This window comes from Phaethon aethereus, assembly GCF_964289735.1.
Source record: "Phaethon aethereus genome assembly, chromosome: Z".
Lineage (NCBI taxonomy): Eukaryota > Metazoa > Chordata > Aves > Phaethontiformes > Phaethontidae > Phaethon > Phaethon aethereus.
In genome coordinates this window covers 83,184,808-83,202,016 of record NC_138577.1, presented here as the reverse complement: position 1 = coordinate 83,202,016, position 17,209 = coordinate 83,184,808, and the positions used below count along the sequence as shown (strand labels likewise).

General features: G+C 36.0%; 1 protein-coding gene across 1 annotated transcript in view; it reads right to left on the bottom strand.

The window, feature by feature from the left end:
- XRCC4 (X-ray repair cross complementing 4) overlaps positions 1 to 17,209 on the bottom strand; it is a gene marked incomplete at its 5' end in the record, with an annotated part of 167,907 nt that overhangs the window by 50,303 nt on the left and 100,395 nt on the right. Inside the window, one exon of the mRNA XM_082013451.1 lies at positions 12,508 to 12,652. Within this exon, the coding sequence (XP_081869577.1) occupies positions 12,508 to 12,652 (145 nt within the window). The remainder of the gene's footprint in view (positions 1 to 12,507; positions 12,653 to 17,209) is intronic.

The following is a 17,209-nucleotide window of genomic DNA, read 5'->3' as shown; positions in this document are numbered from 1 at the left end:
TCAAATGGTGTTTGGAAAATTCTTCTCAAGCACTCAGTGTGGCTCAACGTTGTTCTTAAAGGAGGTTTGCCACTGATTTGAAAGTTGGGCTAACTTTCAAGGCAGTTGAAAAGCACTTTCAGTGCTCTAAAAATGCAGGTTATTTTGCAGTCTTTATCTTGTTAGCTTTTAAAATGCTAACATCAGAAGATATACAGGCCAATAACACATATCATCATATTCAATACGACCTATCTACGTACGAGCTGGTTTTGCAAAGGGACCTCAGCCATAGAAAGGTTAGAACTAATGAAGAAATAAACTGTATCTTTTTTAGCCTGGCAAAAAGAGAACACGTCAGGACACAGGAGTCAGTGCAGAGCTGGGAGTGGTATGCAAGAAACCGTGAAAAAGAAGAGTGTCTGGCTAACACTGTCTTAGGGAAACATGAAACATTGACTTTTTTGTAAATCTAGCCTAAGAAAAGGTTATAACAGCATCAGAAACATCTCAGCCTTGCAAATCATTTCGTTAAAGACACTGTGAACTTAGGATTGTGGCCTCTGGCAACATCCTGCATCAAGTCATACTGAATAAACAGTCTAACAAGCATTCATACTTCTGTCTTAAGACATGATGGTTGATTTGGAATTATTTAGAGAAGAAAAAGTGTAGATGCGTATCAGGCATGCAGAAGGCCATTGTTATATGCCTCTCAAGTGTTACACTGGATAGGAGAAACAGAAAGACAAATAGAAGCCAAAAAAGAAGAGGTCTTATACAAAAGAGTGAATAAAGACTCAGTTTAGCAACACTATATCCCTCTAACACTAAATCCCATGTCATTACAATCCCTCCAGCTGTTATGAACCTGTCCCCATTTATTTCAGTGCCTTGATATAATCTTTCTCAGTCTCCTGCTATATACATATGTATTTCGAATTTCCTAACCCTCCTACGGCAAAACAACCATGTCTGTTACCTCCTTGCTGGTGTGCTCTCAGCTACCACCCAACCAAAGGTGCTAACTGGACAAAACCGATTTGGTGCGACTGTAGGCGTATCGTGAGAGCTGTGGTCATGCTGTTTGTTTGGCTAGTGGCGACACACCGAACCCATGGCCAGACAGATCAGAAGTATTATCTGTGTTTAGACTCATCAGTCATGACCTGCTCACAAAGGGGCAAACAGGACATTGCTCCTTAGCGGCTTGTTGGCCCAGTCAACCACTGCTGCTCCCAGCTTTGGGAAGTATAACACATACCCTGATGGTAAGTCGCACAAACTTGACACATACTGTTTTGCTCCCCTCTGCTCCTGTTCTTTCCCTTGGTTCTCTCCCACACCATTATCACTGGTTGGGGGATACTGGTTTGTAATTTTTGCTTATACTAGCTTTGGGATCGCTCTGAGTAACATTGATAAAAAGTTGATGTTTTGTCTCCTTTTAAGACTTTGAATCTGGAGCTTGCAAAATATTTGGAATCCTTTAAAGAGTCAACAGGGAACTCATCATATCCTGGTGATATTTTATTTTTACTTCGAGATCTTATGTTTGTCTTTTTAAAGCTGTTTTTACTTTAACTGAAATAGCTGTTCAGATTCTATCACTTTGGATTTTGTCAACACAACTGGGTATAATCTGATTTTTTTCTCATTGAACATCTTCAGGCAATGCTGTAGCTATACAGATAGATAACTAAAGAGAAGTATTTACATACTAAGGGATTCTTTCTTAACCTGAGGTTTCACTACAGCTTGACAGACATTCAGCACCTGAGCAGAAAAGTAATTCTGTATTTCTGAGCAACAGCAAATCCAGTAGGTATACTATTTGTAGAAATGTTTTATTGTTTAGTGGTGTATTTTAGCCTAGAGGCTTGAGGATTTTCTTTACAAAAATATATAATTTTTCAGGATACTTTAACAAAATAGAATTTTGTTCAGGTAGCTTAATAGTTATGCAGGAAGCAACTCCAGAGATACAAAAGCAATAATAGTCTGGATGGTTCACCTCACTGCTAGAAACTAAATGACATGATTTATCATCACTTCAGTTTTACACTTGCGCAACTTCAAGGTTTAGAGAGTTGCACCGGAACACTGAAGTGATGAATAGTGTACCATATTCCTCTCTGAGCAAAAAGTAACCCCTGTGAAAATATTCTGAAGGGTTGCTTAGGAATCTGGGGAGAGGAGTGGGGCAGATCGTAATGTGAATGAAGTGTTGGTAACAGTTTTCTTCCTGTGGCCAAATAATTATTCAGAACCTGATAATTTTAAATTGTGTGTGGTTAACTTCTCAATATTGAAAAAAAATCTATCTTTTTTCCAAACTTTTGCTAAATTCAGTGAAGCACTCTCTGTGAAATAGATGTTCTAAAACTTAAATCAAATTTCTTTCAACCTTTTTCTACAATTACCACCTTTTTTTAAAGACCTTCTCACAAATTATTTTCTCAAGTTAAATACCTTCTTTATCTTTTCTAGGGAAACACAAGGCTAAAGGTACCATTTTTAATTTAACAAATGGGTCTCTTTCTTTGACCTCAAATTCTCTTTCTGATATCTACATGAGTGGTAGAAGTGGTACACAAAATACATATGTCTATAATCTTGAATACTTACCAGCTTTTAAGAAGCACATTAGAAATCTCCTCTGTTTGTAGAATGAAACCTAGAATGAAACTTAATGCTTATGAAACAGTAGTGTTTACATGCACATTTGGCCCTTTTCCTCAGTTTTAGTCATTATTACTGTGTTAATTCTAAACATACAGGATGCAATATTGATGTCAATGGCTAGACTATTGTCAGATTTGAATTCACCCTAGTACTTGATGTCTTGTGAACCACTCAGATAATTTTGAAAAAAGCCTTTTCTTTATCTCACTACTGCTATTTAACATGCATTACAACATTGACTCTTTTGCTGATCGTTTTTGAATACTGACCATTTTTCCTTCAGTTTTATGCCAAGTCCATTTATAATAGTTGCTAAACAGTTAACAATCTGAAGAAAATACAAGGTTTTTTTACAAGAAAATACAATAGTTTTCAAATTACTGTTCGTACACACAAGCTTGAACAATGCAATAAGCTACATGAAAATTGGTATGAATGGTTTGACAGCTAAATAAAGTAAGGGATTTTTTAAAGTGTTATTAAGGAATCAAGGAAGTCTTCCAGCAGTATTCTATGTAAACCAGGATTGTGTTAATCTAATTCTGTACCTCCTGCAGCTTCTAATATGCTCTTGTTTTTATTTATGTTCAAGGAGACTTAAAGGGTAGTTATTATTTTAAGAGAGCCATGATGTGAAATTTGTCCCACTCTGTCTCTTATTCTACAAGTTTTCAGACTGATGCATAACAATGTACTATATAACCTCCCACAGATGGCACAACTCATCAAAAAGGATACTGATTAATGTCATGCTGAATCTGATACAAGTTGACAGAAACAGATGAGTCCTCTCAACCAACCATGAAAGTGTATTTGCTCATCCTGTATAAATTAGTCACAGTGTATATACTGATGAATATGTATCCATACAGACCAGATCTGAGGATGCTCTAAATATTCTTGAAAATCCATTGTCATGGAATTCAAGTGCTTAATGTACTGCTTTGGGGAAACATATATATGTGATAAATAGGAAAACAAATGCACAAACTGGTGCCTCTCACCATGTTACCACTCATCTGTCCGCTCTGTATTGTGCCCAGTGTCATCTCTCACCCTTTTCTGTACTTCTCTCTAGACCTTTTCTGGGTCCTTCTCCAAGTGATATTGAAAGATCAACCTGCTTTGCAAGGCAGAAGGTACAGGATTAAAACAAGACTCAGCAAAAGTCTGTTTACTTGGAATCCTTTTCCTCTTGGTTTTCCTATGTTTTTGCACTAGATCTCAAGCATTCTGGAACAGTAAATGTTGTGACACCTGCATGTTTTTCAGTTTTAACAGCATCCTTGGCAACTATGAAACAGTAGATCTAATGAAACTGCCATAAAAGACATAAAAGGAGATGGAGAGCAAGCCACAGCAAATGTTACTGAATGTATTCTGTATTATACATTATATACAGGAGGCCTAGCAAGGCACCGAACTGATATATTTCTACGTAGCTGGACGTAGGTCTTAACAGTAAACAGTGGAATTAAGCAGATGAAAATAAATAGGCAATCTAGACACAGCCTTCCCTGTTTGAGCAGTAAAGCCTATTGGAAAAATAAGTTTCATGGATGTAGTTCTGTGGTTTTTATATAGAGGATTAATCACTTATTTTAGCATAAAGAAATTGAAAAGTGTTGCTAATTTTAAATGGTAGCTTTTTAACCCTGCTTTGCTGAGATGGGACATTTTTTGGAGGGCAGAGGAAGGAAGGAAGGATGACTCATTGGTAAAAAGTTAAGTACAGAAAAAGGACAAACACAAATAAAAATGAAAAGATTAATAGCTTCATGCAGTGAACCTGACTTTTGAGAAGTGCACTGAACTGCGGAGAAGCTGAGCAATCACCTCAATGGAGCAGGAATATTTGCAAGTGTTTGTGAAATAATTTCCCAAATCTCGAGTTTTTCTGTATTTTTGTGTATGGATTTTCTCCAGAATGTTTCATGGGGTCCATAATGAGTTAAGAGATTACTGGTCTTCACAGACAGTTGTGCTGTATGGAATACTCTAATTTAACCAAGTAAAGAAGACGTACTTCATGATCAGTCTAATGAAAAATAAAAACAGATATTTGAGGTCACTTTATCTCATTAATATAGCCAAGCTTTCAACTCATTCTCTTCCATGCTATCTATCTTTGACATCACGACTGAGCTGGCAAGCATGGTTACTTAGGCTTTCTATCAGTCTAGTGTTAATCTCCTGCCAACATCTATACTCAAAATCTTAGGCATCTACATTACCTGCTTCTTCCTATTAAAAGTAACATGAAAATAATTCTGCCTGAAGAACTGTTTTAGGAAATGGAGGTTTAATTGACATCAAGAGCCCTTTACAGAAATGTTCATGAAGAGAGTGTACATTTTCTGCTGTACACCAATCACAAAGATGTACAAGGAATTTTAAATATTGCCTCCTTTGTTGCTTTTAATGCAATCTCCTTTTCTTACTTCCCACCCTTCCAGGTAAAAGACTGAAAATATTGTAGCTTGGTTTACATCAAAAGCCAACAAATATTCCAGCACTGCCGGTTAACTCAACCACACACAAACTTTCCTCCTTCTTACTGTAATTTACCCCTGAAAAGCAATTCTTTTGCCTCCCGTATTAAAATACCCCAGCTGGGATCACAGTATTTAACAACACTAATCCATAGTGTGACAAATTAAACTATACCAAACCACAACCTATCCAAGAGAGGTTTAAAATATAAAATTTGCTTCAAACATCATTCCAATATAAACACTTTTTTAGAAAGGCAACGAAAAAAACCAGCAAGAATTTACCAGGAAAGTAATGGAAGAAGATATTGTTTCCATTTTTTAAGCTACCCTTTCATAATCTCACAGCTACCAGTTTCACTGAAATACATTATAGATTAATCATTTAAGATATATATCTCACCAGATTTGTCACAGCAATAAAATCCCGCTGTAAAGAACATGCCTTGCAAAAACACAGGGTAGAGTCCTGTCAGTCTTACTGAGTAATAACGTCTCCATCAGCAGTCAATTATTAGGCTATTACCAGTGACAAAAATTGGTGAGATGTGCTACAAACTAGAGAGCAGACTGACTTTGCTCAGGAGAAATTGCAACCTTAGAGGTCAGCAGATAATGTTCATTTTTCCCTTCCCCAGGCTTTCAGCCTTCATATCTCCCCATCCTTCCCTGGGGAATTAGAAGAAATGGTGATTGCGGATACCAATTCCTTGCACTTCCCACAGAAGTAAATCATCCCTTCCCACATAGATGGTGGAAGCCTAATTATCAACTGCTCAGTTAAAACAAAAACACTTTCTGCACAGAAAACCAGGGTGCCACCAAAAGAAAAGCAAGTGTACTGTGTTGTACTTATTTCTGACTTATTCATTCCAGTTGAATACGAAATCAGTCTAGATTTTTTGAAACTTTTTTTTTTGCAAATATTGCTATACATTGTAATCAAAGGCTTCTATCCTTTTTTCTTCTGATGACACCCCATTTTTGTACAATCACAAGTCACATAACACAGGTATTAAACACAGCTCTTTTTTCCACTCCAACCTTATGCAACCTTAACTATTCACAGGTGACTGTTCAGAAGATGAGTATCACTTATCACTTATCACTTATCCCATCGGGCCACACAAAGTTACAGTACAATTTTTAATATTTGCACAGGTGAGGCAAAACAGTCTCCGGTGACTGTTGCTGCCAATGTCATGGCAAAAAGGGAAAGAAAGAAACCATCCAAAGTGTAAGGAAATGCTGAGCACGAATGAAACACAAAAAGGACTTAATTCATCTATTATAAACTTTTTGGTTTGTTTCTTACATTAGAGTCTCAAATGAACCTGACTGTTGCCTTTTAAGACATTTCTTAGCCTGTTACATTCCAGCCTGAATGAGTTAATTATCAAAAACTTTCTAAACACTGCATTCCATAAATTTATTATGGCAGGAATGAGCTTATTAATCCTGTACACAGACTCTACATTGACTCACTGACATACCAGTGATCATAGTGCTTTGTCACACCATGCAAGGTTCTGCAAGTTCTCTCCAACTGTATTGAACAAATACACTTAATGAATAAAGAAGGGACATCTCAACACGAACTCTCACATAGATTTTTTTTAAAAGGGGGTAACTGTGGTGTAAACTTTATACTCCCTCTGGACGATGGAAGGTTATAGTATCATTTTCAGTGGAATCCAAATTTCACTTGGTTAGACTTTTACGAGAAGGAATTCCTCGTTGTGTGAGACAGTAATACCGAGGCAATGTGTAACCCCCGGAGAATGCCAAATTCCAGGACGAAGCTATGTTTTTGCTACCTGAATCACTGATGGTGGGAAACCACATTTCAAATAAACCTTGCATCAGGACTTTAAAAATGTGAACCGCAAGCAATAAATTAAACAAATGCAGAGAGATGATCCCCAGGGGATTCCTGGCACACCACAGGCTCTGAGTGCTTTTAAAAGGATGGAAGGTTATCAAAAGAAAGACAAGTCCAGCTTATTACAGTATTGGAATATAACACTAAGGGCTTTCTTTTCAAATAAATGATATATACCTATGAAGACCGTAAAAACCTTTTGAAGGTACAGAAAGAGATGAGAGTCTGAAAGTAAAAAAAACCCCACATTTACCACTAACAAGCAAAAACTATGCACCTGATTCTACCCACAGCTACATGTGTGACTAACTTTAATCAGACCTTTAAGAACAAACACAGAGCGTAAGGACCGTAACAATCGTATTTAAAGTAAAAATTACATTCTTTGGCCTTTTCTGATGGAGCAGGTGATGGCAATACAGGTGTCACTCCCTGGCAACTCATGGCACTTCCAAATACCCAGTCAGCAATCTGAATGTGTTTTTTTAATTCATACAGACATTTCTGAGGACTCCTAGTTATATGTTGAACACTTTGAGATCTCTAAAAAAGCAGCATTCATATATAAAAAACAAAGATTTAAATTACTGGTGGCAAAGGTCCTATCAAATTCAGTGGGGCTATGACTGCATCTCAGTATTTCATCAAAACCAAACATACTGGAGATAAGGGAAAGCATCTCTTTCCTTCAATATTAATGTAGGCCTGATTCTGACAGTCAATCAGTTTTATCAATGAAGGAACAAGTATTAAGCCAGCAAAAGTCAAATCTCATTTAAAAAAGAAAAAAAGACAGTAACAGCTACATCAAATGTACAAAACGAGAGTTACACATATGAAATTGAAATTTTTGGCCTGCAGAGTAAGTAGTAAATCAGAGTCACAGTGCTTGGTGTAAACACATATTTCTTTATAGAAAAGGTAAGTGAGTAATACCTGTTATTTCTCAGTCAATTGAATTAAAAGTATTTCTTAACACTTGCTTCTCAGAATTATGAAGCATTTTCTCTTTGACAACATTTTTTGGTTGTTTCTACTGTTCTTCTCAGGAGAATCCATCATATTTGCATCCAAAACAAGGTTTTTCCTGTATTTAAGATGCTTTCCCCCAAACCACTTCTGTAATTGTACATATCGTCAACAGTATGTGCACATTCAATAGCAAAGAAATTATAAACTCTATACAGCAGCTGCAATGGGTACATTTTGCAACATACAGGATAACTTAAAACAATATTGATAAACCAAAACAGAAAGACAGATTTTTACTTGTGGAAACAAATTAATAGTTGTAAACCATACCAGAAAAGGAAGCTTTTTCATGATTTACTTTTGTTTTAGTTGTAGAGACTGCAGCACTGGTTGGGTTCCACTCTATTCTGTGGCTACAGATCATACAAGCTACACAAAGTATTCTATATTCAATGACTATGCCTAATTTATAACATTATATATTAAGAAAATTGCTATCTTCAGTAGGTACTATCTTCTCTCAAACAGGTTCCAATACATTTAAAGTGAAATTATTATAGAAACATCCAATTATTTATAGGATTCAGGCTGACAAGCCATACGCTTAAGCCTCTATATTGAATGCATATTCTACATAGCTAATAGTGTTATTCAAATGCAGTCCCTTGAGAGATTTGGGTAATGCATCAATAAGCATAATTTCTAACTGTGGATTGGGATTGCTCTTATTAATTTTTCTCACCAAGTATGAAATGCAAATTGTGAAAAGTAGAATTTGCATCTTAATGCGAATTACGTATTATCTCTGCTTTGCACCTTAGGAAATTGCCAGATATTAAGTTACAGTTAAAGCTTCACCAATACCATCACAGTTTGCTGGAATCAGAATAATTTTATTTTACTTCCTGACTGAATCATGTTTTGAACTGTAAGAACTGTCCTCTGTCATATTTTAAAAATGTGTAAATTGCTATCAATAGTTTGACTGTTATCAACTATAAGTAACATCTGTCTGTTTAAGCATTTCCTTTCATTAGATATCTCAGATTTCAAAAACAACCTGCTGGAGAGCTGGATAAACCTAAATCTTGGCAGTTCACTGACCAACTAATTATTCCGAGTTTTTACATTATCCTAATGAACATCTTTATCTCAGCAAGTAATTACAGTTCATTTAGCAAACCTTGTTCCACAAATCCTATTTCAGTTCTTCGCTGATCACTAGTCTTTACTAATTTCACTAAGTATTATCCAAAAGTACATTTCCAAGTTTCATTAAAAAAATTAAGCTAGTCCTTGAATGTCACAGTGATACTAGATGTCTCTATAGATAAATACAATTCAACTCCCTCTCCTGCCACTGCACCCACACACAAAGTATGAGAAAAGCAGTACTTCTTTTGCTCTAATTTCTATGTTAAACAAATTTTTATTTGCATTCTTCTCAGTATTCTTGGTCATATCTAAGAATATATTTTCATTCCAAAGAACTAGAGAATTACTACATAACTAGTCTCAACATCCATAAATCTAAAATATTTGCGGAAATAGAATCCTTTCATTTTTTATGACTCAGTGTTGACTTTAGATGCTCTTAACTTGAAGCATAAACAGTACTTTCTTACCGTACTTTAAAATCTTGGAAGAAATACATAAAAGTTAAAATATAATTCCTATTATGTGATAACAATGACTGTGTTGAAAAACACTGTATTTTCAAAAAACAATCTGAAAGCCAAAAAGAAAGGAAAAACTTGGATGCTCTCCTTCAGTAAAGAGGTATTTTTTCTTCTGATTAGGATCTTGTATCAATTGACTTATGATGCAATAATATAAAGACCCCATTATGCTCTTGATGTTTGGTTTGTAACTGCCCTTTCATTGTCTGGCAAACAGGAAACAAGCACTGGTGATGTCAGCAAAACTGGTAAATGGTAAATAATTCCAAACAAGCTTTAGTTTGTTAAAGCAAGAACTGTGGTATGCAATTTTATATGATAGCACCTTAAAGTATTTACATTAGGAGTAAAGTATCAAATATTTCTGCAGGTTTGTGCAATAAGGATTCATTTGTGCATTTGCAAATTTGATCACAATCTGTCATTTCAGCCTCCTGCCCAACAGAAGAGCACGACAGACTTTCAAGGGCTGTACATCTTCCATATTTGTGATGGAGCATTTCCAAAGGTGAAGGAATTTAGAGGTTAACTGCCTCCTTGCCTCCCTGCCGCCACAGCAGGCTGGTTTGCTTGGATTAGTAATTTCTTGCTAAGTGACACAATGCTGGAAAACATTTTGGGCAGGACCCCAATGTACCATCAGCTTAAGATAAAGCCTTTTGCCCCATGTAGGATCGAGCCTGTCATCAGTACAAATTACTGAAGAGGCTTCATAAAAAGAAACATCTATATTTGTGAACTGGATTATGATACTCATTCTACTTTTGACAGGCTGAAGAGAAGTGAAAATTATTAGCCAAGCAAATTGACTGAAAGCTTGATTAGCAGCTGGCAAAAGACTCAAGATGAAGTTCAAAATCCAAGAACTAAGCAGGGACACTGAGAAAAATTATCAGCAAATTATTACAGTTCAGCTTTTGTTCCATGCAAATGGGGAGATCTAATATCTTCTTATCTAATCAAAGAAAGCACTGCCACTGTATTTTTCACTAAAAAAAGGATTAAAAAACCTATTCCAGCACCAAGCAATATCACATTTGATTTCTGAAGTCACCATGAGATCATAGAGAAACATGTCTCTCTCATTGTTAGACACATCTTCACAGTACTGGAAGGCATGTCACACGCCAAGCAATATTGCAACCTGTAGTGCAAAGCTGTTATTTACAATACAATTCATACATACTTAATGCAAAAGGAAAAACGGGGATAGAGACTAATGGATGTTCCATATGGTAAGCCTTAAAATATGATGAATTATGTTATAGCCAAGAAGACCCACTCTTCAGATTCAGCTCTGACTTGATTCTGCAAACATACTAGAAATGCTTTGTACAGTATGAAAAACATAATGTTGCTCTTTTTTCTGAAAATTTACCTTAAAGGAATTAAAAGAAAAATATCAATATCCTCTTAGTTCTTCCCCTACACACAGGACTTAGACATCCACACACTGAGGATTACTTAGCCCAAGACCTCTATATTCTCCTTTGCAATCGTTTGCCTCTGCAGGTTTTCCTTCCACAATCAATACTAAAAAGAGTGAAATTGTATTTCAGGCGAACACAGCCAGACTACCAAAATCGAACTGACTACATACAATGGGGAAAGGGCATTGATCATTGTAATATAATAGACCCTAAAAGAACAGAAGAGAAGATTACATTTTTCTAGACCATTCTGAAAAAATATATTTATATTTTTACTAATAAAACAGGATTGTAAGTTTAAACATTCCTAGCTGCCATCAAGCCACAACCTTCTATGTCAAAATAAGATAATCCTCTTGCTGATTTAAACAGACATCTTTGCTAACCATGGGAAATGTCTTTGTAGTCTACTTGTGTCAATGCCTGTTTAAATAGTTTGTTATTCATTGGATATTACAGATAAAAAGGGAAAATAAGTATTTGCAAAACTAACTTACCATGGATCTTAAAAACAGAACAGTTTTTGAAGAAAATACCACCAAACATATTGCCAATCCGAATTAATTCTATGCATAACTAAGCAACTCCCAGATCATGTGAAAATATTTACAAAAGTTGAGATTGACACAAGAAGAATAAGACTTTTATGAAGTGTTATAAATTCTGACCCCCTTGTGTTTAAGAGTGAATTCTTTTTCCTCCCCACTGATCTTATTTTCAAAAGAAACCTATTCTTGTCTATAAAAAATGGTATTGTGAATTAATTTCCACTAAAATTACAAAGACAGAATCACAAGATGGTGAGGTGGGAAGGGACCCCTGGAGATTGCCTAGCCCAACCTCCCTCCTCAACTGCAGCAGACTGTCCAGGACCATGCCAGTCAGGTTTTGAGTATTTCCACAAATGGAGTCTCCACAACCTCTCTGGGCAACCTCTTCCTGTGTTTGACCACCCTCACCATGAAAAAAGACACTCATAATGTGTCAGTTTCTGTGACAGAACTTAGCTGAAGCTGACAATCTTAGTTTGTCACTTGCTATGAATGCATCCTTCCTTGCCTGCAAGTTATATGGTAACCCGCAGAACATAATTTTAGTAGGCTTCAATCTATTTGCTTAAAGTTATCCAAGTCAATTAAAGAAAAGAATTTTACAGTTATCACTTTAGAGATGTATTAAAACCAATCAGTCATTGGGCATGACAATTTAATCATTTGCATCTATTCCAAGTTGGTTAAAATTACTGTAAATGACTATACAGAATGCAACACAACAGTATTCAGTCTGAAATATGAATCTACATGAGAAAACACAAAAACCCCCAAACCACAAACCCACCAAGCATCTGTTGATATAAAAACATTTCAATACATTTGAAAATTGCTTACTTTTCCTTGGCTGGCAGTTCTGTCTCATAAGTAGCCATCTTAGCTCCTGTCCCAGCAGGTTTTGCTGTCCTTTGTCTTCGCTTTCTTCTTGGAGCAGTATCAATGACATCTGGGCTACCCAGAATGGAATCTTTTCTTTCTGGTGCTGCCAAAAGGGAAAAGACCGAAGTGGAAAAGAACTTGAACATGAAGTATTACAAGACAATTCTTAAAATATTTTTTTGATTGAAAAAAAAAAAAAATTTGATTGGAATCTGTGTACTGCTAAGATGTGCTCAGATTTGATGGCAGTTTGTGTCAAAACAAACAGATAACAAACGGAAATTCAAAAAGACCAAATTTAAGCTAAAAAGATAAGCTTCCCTTGACATCTTTTTGTGGTCAGTGGAGAGGAAGATGGGCAGTGATAAACCAGAAATATACTGATGGTCTCCTCCTTCCTCCTTGTAGACTCTACAGTAACTAGAGAGGTAGTCTGAATAGCAGTTTCATCGACCTGAAGTTAGTCCTTGTCACCTACAGAGTAATTGAGGAAGGTGTGTACGTGGCACAGGGAAAGGAGCTTGAGTGTTCTGCTTACTTGTGTGGCTTTGTTCAGACTCTTAGTCTGCAGTATGGACTGCAATATACACCCAGAACAAAAAAGAATTAAATAATTTTCAATATTCATTAGGATAAACCCCTGAGGGATGCTTATTGCTGTGATCAAGCACTGTACTTTGTAAGGTACTAGTCATTCTGCTACCAAGGAGCTCCACGCAACAAACCCTTACAGGTTTTGCTGGAGACTCCCTGAAGACAATGGGCAGGAAGACCAGATGGACAGCCTGATGTCTGTTCAGTGAGGCAAGAAATCATCCATCTGGAGTAAACCTACGCACAAAAAGTGGTAACACTATCTTACTGCTCTACTCGTGGAACAGGCGGCCCTGGTTCAGACTAAACCTCTCTAAGTGACAAAGGGTAGCTGCAGTCTGAAAGGAAAAGAGGGAGAATTCCTAACACTTCACAACCCAAAACTGGATAACCCGTCTAGGTTTCCCCTGCCCCCCTGCTGAAGGTTAAAGTAGGCTTTGTCCAGGTTCATTTACCTATGATTTTAACTTCCATCATTACTGCAGAAACTGCAATTTCATACCTGTTTCACATTTAAATTATCATGTAAACACACAAAAGATGCATTATCTACACTTAAAAAACAATCCCCTCTCTGCTTTGACAGCTTCTACCTGAAGCTCAGATGTCAAGACAACCGAATACTTCCTTAAGCTAAAACCCTCCCTTCCCTTGCTATTAATGCACTCAGAAGATACGTAGACATTTTTATTCCAGCTACCAACATCCTGTAGCATGCTTTATTTGGTATGCCTGCTTGAAAAATAAAATCTTTAATTACTTTGAATTTTCAAGATAATGATATCCAGAACAGCACACATTTCAACTGAAATATATTAAATAATAATGTGGTGACTGAGGTTGATGCTATTATGGTAAATTCCCTGATTACTACTTTCTGTGTCTTTTAGGAAGGTTTAATCTTCACAAGGATGAAAGACACCATAATTTGAGATTTAATACCAAAGGTTTTCACAGAAAGTAAATAATGGGTCCTATTTCTTCATTCCTTTCACAGGTGTTATCCACACCTACTGAAAATGAAACAGGACAAAAATGTGCAACCCACAAGTAACATTTTCACTGTTACTCAAAAAAATGTGTTTCTGACTAAGAACACTGCTAAATTAAACATGTAAATAGAGGCTCCCTAGAGCCAGTGCAACAACTGCTTACAATGAAGCATATGCTTAATGATCAGAACCTCTTAGCTTTTACCAGCGTGCACTACACTACATCACAGGGTCCAGATCTTGGCAGGGTGACAACAGGTTATTACCTTACATATTTCCAAGGCACAAGCTAATTAACAAGTTTCAAAGTCCAGTACAGACAAGATACATTGCCTAATAATAAATGCTGAAAAGTGTTAAATACAGCCTAATTCTCCACACTAAACTTTAACTAGCTATGCATATTTTTCCAGGGCTAAAAGTTGAAAATATGTTCATGATTGTTAGTTACTATTTACCGGCAGCATGTTCAGTGTAGTATACCTAATATTTACACTAATCCTATATTTGAACATCACTTCCTAACGTCACCCCCTTCTTAATTAATACACATAAAATAGTTTACTGTCAACAACTAAACAAACTTGATTAATTTTACTATCATAGGTCTTATTCTTCCTTGTTGCTATTCTCCTCCCACACTTTCTGCTTTTGCCAAAAAGTAGATCCAGAGGTTGGCTACATATAAAAAACCTACATGATGCTGATGTTAAATAAATAATGTCCCTGTGCTTTTACTTGTGTAATATGCAACGATGATGAGCATCCTCATGCTCAGCATTGTTTACTGGTTAGACACTAATACTGTTTGTCTTCTACAACAGTCCCACTGGTGCTTGAGTGAGAAAAATGGAAGACACATGTTCATCTTTGCAGCATACTGCATTTGTGCTAACTTCAGGCTGGGAAAGTGTCTCAGTTTTCTATTAAACATCTCAATCTAATCTTCCCTATGAAAACAAATTTTGCTCTTATGACCTATTAAACCCAAGCAGAATAAAAAATATTGACCTAAAAGTAAGCCTCTGTAATAAAGTTGACAATTCCTATCGTGAGAATGTTTCTTTTAATAATACCAAGAAGAAAGCTTCAAATTGAGACAGCCTAGAAAGCAGTCTTATGAATAGTAGTAAACTAGCTCATAGATAATCATTGACCACCATTGGCTTGGGTCTTTTTGTTTTGTTTGTTTGTTGTTTTTAAGCCAGACTACCTCTTAGGTTAGAACTGCTGATGAAAAGATGGCATACACTTGAAGCTCACAGTATCATGCATCACCATAAGACTTTAAACACACACCCACTACTGTTGCGCCAAAATAATTCCCATTAATGAATTCATTTATAGTACTTGACTAAAAACCAAAGAAAGTTTCAGCAAAATATTATTCATTGCTTGACACAAAATCATTTGGAAAAATGAGAGACAGTCTTGAACATAAACCTAGTTTTTTATTCTGAAAATCTTTTCTGTCTAAACTTCACAACCATTTTAAGCGAGTAAAGTTCCTTGACTTCTCATGAAATTAAATTTCTTACATTGATGTGATGTAATACAATATGAATGATTGTTATACCTTTGAGAAGAAAGGTATCATTAAATACAGACAAGGGTACTGTTTGATGAAAGCCAGTTACTTAAACCACCTAAAACAACAAATGCTGATCAAGAAAAGGAAATGTTCCAAATATATAACATACCTCTGCAGGTAAATAACAGCAAGAAACAAGATTAATAGGAGTGCAAGAAAGGGAACCGTAGTTCAAGCACTCCAAGAATATTTGTGCTAAGAAGAATAAACACTTTAAATAAAAACTCTTGATGTATTTTTTTCTTGTTTGTTTTTAAGAGTGATATTATTTGGTGGGTAGAGGGAGTTTTCAAATAAGAGAGCATATTTTAGATAATAATTTGAACTGAAAACTAAAAATAGCTTTCACTGGTTTGAAAGAGGAGAAAACTAAATCAACACTGTCCCATAATGTTGGGCACCTGGAAACAGAAGACGCCTTTACTCTAATACAGAAAAATGCCATGATGGTTTCTTTGATAAACAACCAGGCTGCACATACAATTACTGCTGCTTCTGCTTCTGCCCTTGCACAGCAGCAGTAGCAGAGAAACTAGACTGAAAGAGGACAAAATGGTCACAAAACAATCACCTAAAGAACACCAGGACTGCCTGTGACAGCTGCTCCCCAAGCCACGAAAGAAAAAAAAAAAAAAAAGAGAAAAGCAGCAGAACTCATCACTTTAATCCTTGACTGTAGTGTAACTTCAGTAATTACGTGGTTTCTCAATCTCAGACTAATTCCTAAGGGATCACCATAGCTGATAACAATTAGCATCTCTCTGACATTCTCAGCAGAGAGTCTCCTAAATGAATGGGTATGGAAATGAATGTGTCTCACTGATGTAGGCAATTCCTGCAAAGTAGGATTAAGTCATTCTTGACAGGCAATTTAGGAAACACCACTCTACCTACACTAAAGTTATCCTGTATATATACATTCTGCCCATAATCAGGCATTTTTCATAAGAAATAGATACAGTTAGATCACTCAGGGATTCAAAATCAAACATCAGTGTTTACAGTTCATGCATATGCTTCAGTGAAAGTAATAGGAATATGTCACTATTTTAATTTTAGAAAAACAGTAAGAACCATTCTCCATTCCCTTTGTTCTGTTCTACTTTATATTTCATTCTTTGTATAAATCTGGGTTTACTGAACTGTAATCCCCTGGGGCCTAAACGCAGTTGAGACTGCAGTTCTATAAATTCTCTGTCAGTTAGTTATTAATGTTTATTTTTATAAAGAGTATCTCCATGGGAAGTGTTTATGAAGACACATTTTAAAACAACTCCAGCAAAAAGTTTAGATCCAGCTATACAAAATTTACAAATTGTATCCAGTTCTGTAAGGAAGTTTACATTTCAGCCAGCTAGACTATATTACCACTGACAAACCATCCTAAGTCTCCACATGTAGACTTTTCTATTTGCAAAGCCTATTCTTTTCTTGATGTCACCCTTTTTCAAAAGCTTTTAAAATCCAGTTCTTTAATTAAAAA